Raw genomic sequence first — 12277 nt, forward strand, 5'->3', positions numbered from 1 at the left:
TGCATATAAGTATGTCAAGAATGTAATTCAGGCATTTCTAGAGTGTTTTTTAGATTGCTACACATTGTACCTCGTTGAGAATAACAGAATTATCTCGGTATTCTGAATGCCAGGTGTGAACGGGCAGTTTGTGTACCTGCAGATGATTTATCAAACATCTGAGACATGTTCTTGTTGCTCAACACAGATTGCCATTTCACAGGGATGGTCCATTTGTACCTGACAGACACACAGTTGGATGAGTATTTATTATCCTATCTTTACCAGATAGTACAGATAGTGCTACATCATAAAACCAAGGCTTGTAGGCTTGATAAATATCTTTACTATGTCAGTGGTGATAGTTCTGTTGTTCTATTGTGTGATGTTCTATTCATATTCTAGAATGGACAACAATGGACAAGTTCATGTTTTCCCGTAATGAAGTTTGTCACGAATTAGGTTAAACAAAATAACTGTAATAATGGCTATAATTCATTTGTTTTGTAATGTATAGTGCAGTTTGTTACATGAAGCAATTTCACCTGAGTTACTTTAAAACTAGCCACATGCTACATAGATGCTTTACATTCTCTCCCCCTGCAAACCTTTACCACACGTTGTCTAAACAATCTGAGAGGGGGGAGATGGGAGGGAAGGTGATTCTGTTGGGCATCATGGAGGGCATTGACTCACCCCAGGGGCACAGGTGGGGATGTGGGCATTGACTCACCCCAGGGGGCACAGGTGGGGTTGTGGAGGGCATTGACTCACCCCAGGGGGCACAGGTGGGGTTGTGGAGGGCATTGACTCACCCCAGGGGCAAAGGTGGGGTTGTGGAGGGCATTGATTCACCCCAGGGGCACAGATGGGGTTGTGGTGGGCATTGACTCACCCCAGGGGCACAGATGGGGTTGTGGAGGGCATTGACTCACCCCAGGGGCACAGGTGGGGTTGTGGCATCAGCCTTGGGGTCCAGTAGGAACCTGTTCTGAGTGAGCTTGGCTTCGGTGGGAGAGACAGTCAGTTCCAGCACTGGATATCCCATCTGTTTGGTCCACGTGTCCATGATGTCGGCCACTGGCAACCCGCTTACCTGCGTACAAAACATGTGCGGGTCACAGCCACATTAAAGCTCCAGTACACACACACACACACACACACACACACACACACACACACACACACACACACACACACACACACACACATACAAGTGTATACACACACACACACACACACACACACACACACACACACACACACACACATACAAGTATATACACACACACACACACACACACACACATACACACACATACAAGTATACACACACACACACACACACACACACACACACACACACACACACACATACACACACATACAAGTATACACACACATACAAGTATACACACACACAGACACACACACACACACACACACACACATACACACACATACAAGTATACACACACACAGACACACACACACACACACACACACACACACACACACACACACACATACAAGTATACACACACACACACACATACACATGCAAGTATATACACACACACACACACACACACACACACACACACACATATGCATATACACAAACATGTGTACACACCTCGGCCTGGGTTTGCCAGAAGTCTGACGTCTTGGCATTCTGGAAGGTAAATTTCTTCAGGTACACCTACCGAGGACATAAAAAGGCATCACTCAAAATAACTTATGTGATACACGTATTGCTGCTAACCTTTTTCCTGGATACACTTCAGTTAATCACTTAGAATAACTGAATATATAAAAGAACAAGAACAGCAAGAAATAGAAAGATAGATAGAGAGAGAGATGGTGAGAGGCCAAGATTGTGTCAGTATGGTGTCTGGAAACGTACACGGCAGCCATCTCTGAAAGTGTCCCTGCCCAATAGGTCCTCTAGCATTCTCAAAATGGACGCCCCCTGTATCAAGGAGAGAGAGAGAGAGAGAGAGAGATTTTACTTCTGAAAACTCATAAAATCAATCCATAAACAGTTAAAAATACAAGCTTCCTAGAGTCAATAATGACAACCTTTGCCTTGCTCACACATAATTTATCTCCCAGACTAAGCCAGAGAGAGACAGAGAGAGAGAGAGAGAGAGAGAGAGAGAGAGGCCTAGTGCAAAAGATCATATAAACCCTTCCAACTTGTCTACAGGGCAAGCGAAATGAAAAGCATTCAACAGCGAGCAAACGCATGGCCCAGCTAGCACCTCTTCAGCAGCGTTACCCATGCCGAAGGGCTTTAGTCTCGGCATGGGATTGGATGGCATAGGATGAGCATAGACACTCACCTTGCTGTAGGAGATGGAGTCAAACACTGAGGTGATCTCAGCCGGAGTGGACACGCTCACTATGATTGGATGGGAGGACAGGAGGGCATCATCCACCATGACAGGAAGTACGTCACTAATGAGCATGATGTCGCGCTGTGGAATACATCAAACACTTCATCGGTGAGGATGTGTTTAAATTAAAATGTTGTGCTTCACTAAATTGTTTTTGTCTTGTGAGTACATGTGAACACTCGTTAAACAGTGCTATCTAACTTTACAGCCGTTATGTCGTACTTATAAGACCCTTATCACCCGGATGGCTTATTGCCTTCATACATCAAACATTTTATCGATGAGGATTTGTCAAATTAAAATGTTGTGCTTCACTATATTGTAAATTCGTTAAGCAGTGTTATCTAACTTTACAGCCTTTATATCATACTTATCATCTTATCAGCCGGATGACACCACGATAATTCATTTTTATCTTATCTTATTATTGTATTATCTTGACACCAGACATAAATTACTCATCTTGTCTTACGGTATCAGTTTATCCATCAATATGACTGACACTAAAAGTCTGTTTAAGCAGGCAGATGAACGACTGTGATGAAAACTCACCATCCCCCAGTCAGGTTCAGCTTTCTCCACTCCCACGTACTCAAAGAAGCTGGCAAAGCCCTCGTTCAGCCACAGATCATCCCACCAGTCCATTGTAACAATATTCCCAAACCACTGCGCACACACGCACACACACACACACACACACACACACACACACACACACACACACACACACACACACACACACACACACACACACACAAACACATTATATATTTCACTGAGTTTTCCTTTCATTAAGTGTTTTATTTAAGTTAAGTTTTTGTTCAAGTCTCCTCAGTGCTTTTTTTCTTGCAGCATTACTGTGTCAATAGCTGTTAATAGTTTTTTTTTTTTTTTTTTTACCTTTGTGATGATGTAATCAGGGAAATTAAAACTTTTGTCTAGTGTTAGTAAAATAAAACCTAAAACCACATGTTACATTTCTTCTACACGTCAGTTTGCTGGCTCTAACCCCAAAACAACTTCTGAAGATACGGAGATGAGCTGGTGGAGGATCTGCACTTGGCAACTCCAAAGGAGAATGTCCAGAAAGTAAGATTTAAGTTGCGTTTAAGTTGTAATTTTAGAAGACATAGAAGAAGACAGCTTTTAGAAGACAGCTTCAACAGGCTTTGTAACTCAGACATTTATAACGTAATAATCAAAAGAGTGAAGAAAGATTCTTTCTTTCCATGAAGCAATCAGGTTCTGTTTCATGTTTATAGTTAAAGCAAATCAGCTACATTCCTGCTCTGAAGTATTTATGTACTTTTTCCATTGTGTTCATGTGTCTGTGGGTGTGTGTGTGTGTGTGTGTGTGTGTGTGTGTGTGTGTATATATGTGTGTGTGTATGTGTGTCTCTGTGTGTGTGTGTGTAAAGGTGTGTCTGTGTGTATGTGTGTGTATGTGTGTGTGAGTGTGTGTGTGTGTGTGTGTGTGTGTGTATGTGTGTGTATGTGTGTCTGTGTGTGTGTGTGTTTGTGTGTGTGTGGGAAAGAAAGAGAGAGAGTGAGCAGGAGTGTAGAGCTTTATGGAGTCCCCTTTTACTGAAACAACCTTGGTGTTCTTCATAAAATGTGTCATTTTCCACTTACCGTCGGTCTTTATCAGGACGATATGTGATCATATCAACAAAGGCAGCGTGATAAAACAGCTTAATGTGTAACTTTGAGGGAGGGTCATGCAAATTGCTACGGTAATGTGCCTTGCTATTTTTCCTATACTGGCCAAAGATGGCTATCACTTCTTGAAATGCTTCCTGGTCAGATAAATCTCACTTTGTATGAGAGAGGCTTCTTCTTTCCATCCATAAAGTACTTTTCAGCACAGTGTGTTCTTGGTGCGTGTGTCCCAACATGTGCCTTAATGGGACTAGTTTGTTCACTGGCATTTACGAGAAGCCGATATTTTGACTTACCGGTAGTCACTTTTATTGCTCTCAGGCCATCGTGGGCAAAGTCTTAAATACATGATGAAGGGTCAGGTTTTAGTGCTTTGTCACAGTCCATAGCTAGCTTTCTTAAAACGCCAGACTGGTGGACGAGCTCCGACGAGGCTACTGCATCTGTCTTAGAGTCTTTAAGAGCACAGAGCACGTGAAACTTCCTGAAATGTTCAATTGTACTGTCACTCAGTGGCTGTTTATGATGGGGATACCACTGAATTGAACGCGAAATGCACTGAATGAATTACAAAGTTTGACAGGAACACGCTGATGCAAAACCAAAGAATGTTTCATTTGTGGTATATCTAGTCTCTGGTAGTCATTAGACTGTACCTAAATCTTTCATGTTTGCTTGACCATAATCACTCTTACAGATTTTTTATGCGAACTGCCAGGTTTTATCGTGAGATTTATCGCATTTTATCGTACATTATTTTATTATATCTTATCGTATTTTATCGCTGGACTGGACTGGTATACCCAGTCATTAGACTGTGTCTAAATTAAACTAAACCTTTTCATGCGAACTGCCTGGAACTGGCTGGTTTTATCGTGAGAGACGGAGAAGAGGAAGTGTGTGTGTTTGCGTGTGTGTGTGTGCACTGAGCAAACCTGGTGCACAAGCTCGTGGGCGATGACACTAGCCACGCGTTGTTTGTTGTACGAGGAAGACTCGTTCTCGTCATACAGCAGGTTATTCTCCCTGTAGGTGATCAGGCCCCAGTTCTCCATTGCTCCTGTTCCAAAGTCTGGGATGGCGATCTTATCTGAGGGGGAAGAGAAGTGTGTGAGGAGAGAGATTGGGTTATAGAAATTCTTTATCTAATAACATTATTTATTATTTATTCATTTATTTATCTCACGTAGTAATATTTTCTTTCCTGTGAATGACAACAAGTTTCTACCTGCCTGCTTCCGCTGGCTTTGAAATAAGAATGTTTCTTTATCTAGTTTCCAATCAAGTACAGACTAATCCTAGTCTAAGTAAAAATAAAAAAGACCTTGACATTACCCAGTTTGTCGATGGAGTAATTTATGTCAAAATATTCCTCAAAGTAGTCAAAGATGACCTTGGTGACATTGGCAGCATACTCAGCTGTGTGGATTTGCAGGGGTTGAGCCCATATTCTCAACTGCGAACAGACAAAAATATGCACTCATCTAAACACTGCACGAGATCAGCGTACGCGATACAGTAAGACAGAAGACCTGTTAGATTATATCTAAATAGGAAAGGAGGCAGGAATAAGCAAGAACCCTACAACATGTCATCTGACAAATCTTCTTGCTAATAATGTAAACTCGTCCTCAGTGATTGATTATGCCCTAGACACCCTTGAACTTCCACAAATAGCTGAACTTTAGTTTCGACCTAGGCCATGAGAAAGAATCACAAAAGAGAGGAGAGGAACTTTACAGAGAGTCTTTACACACTCGTGCTGTTGCCTAGAAAGCCCTCTGAGAGAGGCTGATGTTTCCGCTGGCCATACTCACAGGGATGCCTCTGTTTGACTCCCTCTCCACTGAGGTAAACTGGTGCACAGCAAAACACACCAGGTAGGTGCTCATCTTCACTGACTTGACAAAGGAGGTTTTTTTCCTGCCATCGCGGAGATTCGCCTCACTCTGAAAGAGGGGGAGGACAAGATATATGTCATGATACATTTTATTGTCAAACACTCAAACACACACACACACACACACACACACACACACACACACACACACACAAAGCTCAATCTGATACTTAAAGCTAGGCTACTAAAGCTAGACTATGAGCATGATTACTAAGCTATTTATGAGAATACACACTGATGGAAAGGTTTGGGACCATACTAATGGGATCAGTAGTTTTTTAAGTGAAGAATGTGTTAGTTCAGTGGTCAGTGTGTAAGTATACTGGTCCAAATATACTCACCAAGGAGGGCATACTAAGCCAATAAGAACTCTGTGCTGAATAAGAACGTGTAAATGTGTTCAGCGCTCAGGGGCACTTACCTCCACTGGCATGTTTGACAGGGTACTGTATGTACCGTCATGTGTAATGGAGATCTTGTACGTGGCCTTTTTATTTGGTTCGTCAAAACAAGGGAACGACTTACGAGCGTCAGTTGGCTCGTGGTCAGTGGCTGCAATTTTTCTGAAGAGGAAGAGAGGGCGGAGAGGATTATGAACAAATGTTATTTTAATGTTTTTGCTGCCATTTATTTATGTATTCTTTATTGTATATAGTATATACAGTACATATACATTTATTATAATATTCTTTATTATTTACACATTTACATATATCATATTATCCTTTATTTAGCTCAGCATATACTGCCCCTAGCTATTGAATAAGTGAAGCTCATTACTGAACACTGATTAGAGGACCACTTGGTTGAAACGTTTTCTTCAGAGGAAATCCTTTTGGGAAACACTATTTCCATGTTAGGAGGTACTCCTTTATTTATGCTAAACGCAGTAAATCGTCATTTCTGAATTCCTGTACGCGTCAATCTATGTGAGGTCTTAATGCCGAAGAGGTCTCACTCGTCAACATTATTTTTGTCAAACCACCATTTTCATCACTTTCATTTTCAAGCAAAAAGGGGTTGCCTGGGTGTCTTTGTGCCGTGACAGTTATTTCACACCACTGTCAGGAGCTTGTCCTTCTGCCCAGTCAATAAAGCATGAGCCCAGGGACACCAGGGTCAACACTCAGTCCCCAAGTGGCTCGTGTATACATGACAGGCATTCCAGACACAATAAGCGTTCCAAGTTGCTTTGACAAATATGGAAACACTGGAGACTACATGTCTGGTGGTAACATGGTACACTAGCACTATTGTAGCATTTGGATATAATTACAATCCCACCTTATGATGACACACACACACGCGCACACATACACACACACACACACACACACACTAACACACACTAACACACACACACTTGCGCGCGAACACACACACACACACACACTCACTGGATGACACTGAACACCTCACACACACACACACACACACACACATGCGCGCACACACACACACCCACCCACACACACACACACACACACACACACACACACACACGCACACACACACGCTCCTAAATCACAATAGCAGGAGAATCATAGTCTCTGTCTCAACTGCTCCACACACACTGCGTCATACATCGAAATTCCAAATAGGGCAAAATATTTTTTGTGTGTCTACCTGAAACATTTACAACCTTCTGTGAAAGAAATATATAGCAACGGCACGCAAGAAAAATAACATTTTTCCTTGAACTATTTTGGTAGACTTTATGATTTGTGTTTTTTGGCTGCGGACCGGTCCAAGAGTCTGATTGCTTTCCTGATCACACGCTGTGATCTAGTCTCAGTGACTGACTTCTGTGATTCTTAATGGTCTCTTAAGGAATTTGGAACCAGTTCTTGATATGTTTACCAGATTCTCCCGCTGGGATGCTCTTACGTAACTGATTGTGAAAGTAGGATCGTGCACAAAAAAGCATACGTTTGTCAAGGATACAGTCTCCACTCAGGAAATTATGACCCGCATCTTGGAAACCCGATTCCAACAGTAGCAGTAGAGAGTATTTCATTTTTGATGCCTGATCCCTGGAGATTATTCTGGCACGATGGTTTCAGTAAACACAAGTTATAAATACATTTACACTATTTTCTACAGCTAAAAATACACAAGTACAGATATTTTACTTGGACGTATCTAAAAGATGTATTACACTGTCAACATATTTCTTTGTGGTACAATATCCAAAATGTCTGATCCCTTCACACCTCAAACTACATGTTCTCAATCCAAAGAACATGCATACCATCCAAACCATTCCCCCAGATTCCACAGATTCCAATTCCTGGCTGTCTATAGATTAATATATTCTCTAACAACCTTCATATCCATAAAACAAAGGCTGAGTTACTGTAAAGTCACTGTAACGTTGAAATGGCATAGGACCTTTACCAGTCACATTTGAGACATTAGAAAAGCAAAGCTTACTTGGTGACCCCATTCTCCTGATAGGTGGTCCTGTAGAAGCCCACGAGCGATCCATTGAGCCAGCCCTGGAAGTCCAGCGTCAGGACATAGTGTTCGTTTGGTCCAGTCGCGGCCAGCTGGGACTGCCCCTCCACCACCACGTACTGCTGGGGCTTGTACTCGAAACAGCCCTTGACCCCCACAGCCGTCTCAGTGGTGGTCCCACCATTGTTTTGCACGCGTTTAAGAGTGGGGACTGCGCTGACGAACGTCTCCCTGATGTGGAGCCAGAGATGGGAGCTGTCCTGGTTGAGATTCAGGTGGATGGACACCGAGCCGGTGTAGAGGTCAGTCTGAAGGTCAGGCTCCAGGTGGAGGTCGTAGTGGAAGGGAACGATGTAGCCGGGGAGACGGAAGTCCTTCCAGGCACCGGCGGTGTCGTTGGAGGCTTGGCAGGGGCCCCGGTCCGCCGGGGGTGGCGAGGTGGGCTTCGGGGGTTCGGTGGGCTTCGGGTTGCCCTCTCCCCCCTCGCCGTCGGAGGTGGGTCGGGTGAGTCCCACCCCTAGCCCCACGGCGATGCCGGTAACCACGACGACGGCGCATATGATGGCGACGTGCTTTCCGCGTATGCAGTAGCTTTTTGACTCCTTCTCCAAATCCATGCGCTCCATGGCCATAGTGAGCTGCTCTTTACGCACTCACGCACACGCTCACTGATGTCCAACTTCCTCTACACACCAGAGAGGGAGAAAACAGCTGCGTCTGGATACCTTAGGGATCTACGACAGAGAGGCACACGCTCACACACACACACTCTCGTACACACACACACACGTGAGCATGCACTGCTGCACTCTCACACAGTTCTGACAGTCGGTCAGAGAGCGAGAGCATGGGTTACTGCTTCATGGAGTGAGTATGCGTGTGGGAGAGTGTGTCAGATCCTTTCTTCAGGTTTCAAAATGAAACCACACACACTCAAACACACACACACACACACATTCACATTCACAAACAAACCAACGCTCACACACTCTAAACCCCCCAAATTCCTGCGATAAAAACTACGGTCTGGAGTCACACACAGATGGTCAAACACACACTGACGAGAGGTTCCAAAGAAAACTCACACACTCACAAGTGACCAAGTATTAATACCAACCTCCAGTTAAACCTGAAGCATACTGTTAATCAACAATCAAAGAGGAGGGAGAGAGCAAAAAAGAGAGAGAGAGAGAGAGTGAGTAAGGGAGGGAGGGAGGGAGGGCGGGTGAAGGACAGGAGAGAAATGAAAGCGTAAAAAGATAAAGTTAGAGCAGTGTTTAGGACAGAGGGGGAGAGAGAATGTGTTTGTGAGAATTGCAGACAGATGTACAGAGACGGAGATAAAGAGGAGGGCGAATAACAAAGGGAAGGTTGTGTGTGTGTGAGTGAGTGTGTGTATGAGAGTGTGCGTGTGTGTGTGTGTGTGTGTGTGTGTGTGTGTGTGTGTATGCATGTTTCGGCAGGGGAGGTCACGGAGGTGGCGGGGGAGTGGGAGTGCGGTTGGTTATGGGGTTCTCACGAGTGTTGGTGGTTTTGTAAAAGACTCTCAACTTTGCCAGCTCCACTAGCAGAATTTACAGTATGCATCCAAACAAAGGGCTTATTGTCATCACATTAAGGAAAACAGACACACACACACAGACACACACACACACACAGACACACACACACACACACACACACACACACACACACACACACACACACACACACACACACACACACACACACACACACACACACACACACACACATACTTTAAACATCCAGATGGAGAGAGGTGAGGCTGAAATGTACTGAATGATGGCTTCTTAATCATCTGCCCAATGTACTGGCATTGCTGTGAGTTTATGTGAACTTTCCTTTGTATGTGTGTGTGTGTGTGTGTGTGTGCGTGTGTGTGTGTGTGTGTGTGAGAGAGAGAGAGAGAGAGAGAGAGAGAGAGATAGAGAGAGAGAGAGAATACATTGATACAAAGCAAAATGCTTAACAGTGTGTGGTACAATAGCTGACACAGATTACATCCTGGTTTATGTGTAAGTGTTTTGAAGTCTCGTCATTTGGCCACAATCCCTCTCTCCCTCTCTCCCCCCCCCACACACACGCACACACACACACACACAGTGTTGGAGAAGCAACTTTGAAAGCTAATTCAGTTACTTCACACTGTAAGAGGTTGAACAAAATATAATACAAAAAAGTCACACGCAAGCAAAAACACTCAAAAAACAAAAAATGCCCCACTATTAATGGGAAAGTGCAAGGACTATCAGCTTTGGTTTCGTATACAACGTCCATCAGTCAGACACCTGCCTTCCGGAAAATAGTCCGGGTGGGTGTATTGCACAAGGAATGATAACTCAGTTAGTCAGGTGACTTCTAAAATAGCACGTCATGATGATGTTACTGACGTGTGTGGACTGAGCACGTGCACTACACAAAGGTCAAGTGTGTGGTGGTGGCTGCCTGACACACACACACACACTGCACACACACACACACACACACACTGCACACACACACACACACACACTGCACACACACACACACACACACACACACTGCACCCCCCCCCCCACACACACACACACACTGCACACACACACACACACACACACACACACACACACACACACACACACACACACACACACACACACACACATTGTCACTTTCATCCTTCTATTCCCAAATGTTCCTCTTTGTGTCCCTCACACCTGAAACACCATATGCCTCAGTAGTCCACGTGCTGTAGCCTGTGCATTATAAAGAGGCATCACTGAAATCTGGCCTTGGATCTTTACTGCTCGGAGATCTGTTGGCGATAGCAGCATGATAATCACATGCCTTAACTCTCACCTTTACTCTATCAGATTACAGAGACAAAAAAAAAGATAAAAAAGGAAAGAGAGAGAGAGAGAGAGGGAGAGAGACAGAGTGAGACCCAAACCCAAATGACCTTCACCAACTGGTAATGAAGAACAACCTGGAAAATATGATATCTACGATAACACGCTATACCCTTTGTAGATAAATAAGACTTGTATAACAGACTACAACTAAAACAGACTAGGGACAACAATGCAGCGGACCCAATTTCGCAGAATACCTCATAAAAGCACAGAGACATTTTAACAAACTACACAGTCAGCGACCATAAATTGTTCATTTAAACTGAACAATATAGAAAACACCTGGCTGGCCAAAGATGGTAGAATTCTTATAATTGGTCTGGAAAATGAGTCACTTAATCCTTTACTGCCAAATGTGTACGGACAAGAGACTATTTTTTCTGCCTGGAATCATCATTATCCTCTTGTTCTCGTCATGCTACCTCAGATTCCCAGTACTATTTGAAAACGTTGTGAGCCGCTTCATAGAACTGTATTTGACTAATTTCCATAAGTGAAGACAACTAGTGAGACAGAAGTCTTCAGTTTTGTGCCCAGACAATGAAATGTACTTTGTATTTTTACGTTCTTCTATCTTTCGTTGTTGTTGCTGTTCTGTTGCTTTGGAAACATAAGTTAATGTCTGTCAAGTGAGACAGAGCAAGAAAGAGTTACAGAATTAGACAGATAGACAGATAGACAGAGAGATAGATAGGTACATAGATAGATAGATAGATTGATTGATATATATACTGTATATATATATAGAAAGAGAGAGAGAGAGAGAGAGAGAGAGAGAGAGAAAGAAAGAAAGAGAGAGAAGCATTGGATAACACTGTTTTCAGAGCCCAAAACAGAGTTACAACATTAACTATTTTAGGCACTTTAGCATTGCACAGTTATTCCTTTTCAAGCTATAGAACCAGTAGAAAAGAAGCATTATGAAACTTTTAATTGCATTAATCTTTCTTTCAATGAGGCAATGAGAGATT

At 43.3% G+C, this 12277-nt stretch overlaps 1 protein-coding gene across 1 annotated transcript in view; it reads right to left on the minus strand.

The window, feature by feature from the left end:
• Positions 1 to 9523, minus strand: part of LOC105905065 (glutamyl aminopeptidase) — a 16411-nt gene extending 6888 nt beyond the window's left edge. The window contains exons 1-11 of the mRNA XM_031580136.2: positions 8371 to 9523; positions 6359 to 6500; positions 5855 to 5986; positions 5373 to 5493; positions 4973 to 5127; positions 2931 to 3044; positions 2325 to 2459; positions 1886 to 1951; positions 1616 to 1681; positions 915 to 1075; positions 137 to 219 (exon numbers count right to left, since the gene is read on the minus strand). Of these exons, the coding sequence (XP_031435996.1) occupies positions 137 to 219; positions 915 to 1075; positions 1616 to 1681; positions 1886 to 1951; positions 2325 to 2459; positions 2931 to 3044; positions 4973 to 5127; positions 5373 to 5493; positions 5855 to 5986; positions 6359 to 6500; positions 8371 to 9026 (1831 nt within the window). The 5' untranslated portion in view covers positions 9027 to 9523. The remainder of the gene's footprint in view (positions 1 to 136; positions 220 to 914; positions 1076 to 1615; positions 1682 to 1885; positions 1952 to 2324; positions 2460 to 2930; positions 3045 to 4972; positions 5128 to 5372; positions 5494 to 5854; positions 5987 to 6358; positions 6501 to 8370) is intronic.
• Positions 9524 to 12277: the final 2754 nt, after the last annotated feature.

This window comes from Clupea harengus, chromosome 14 (genome assembly GCF_900700415.2).
Source record: "Clupea harengus chromosome 14, Ch_v2.0.2, whole genome shotgun sequence".
NCBI classification, from domain to species: Eukaryota; Metazoa; Chordata; class Actinopteri; order Clupeiformes; family Clupeidae; genus Clupea; species Clupea harengus.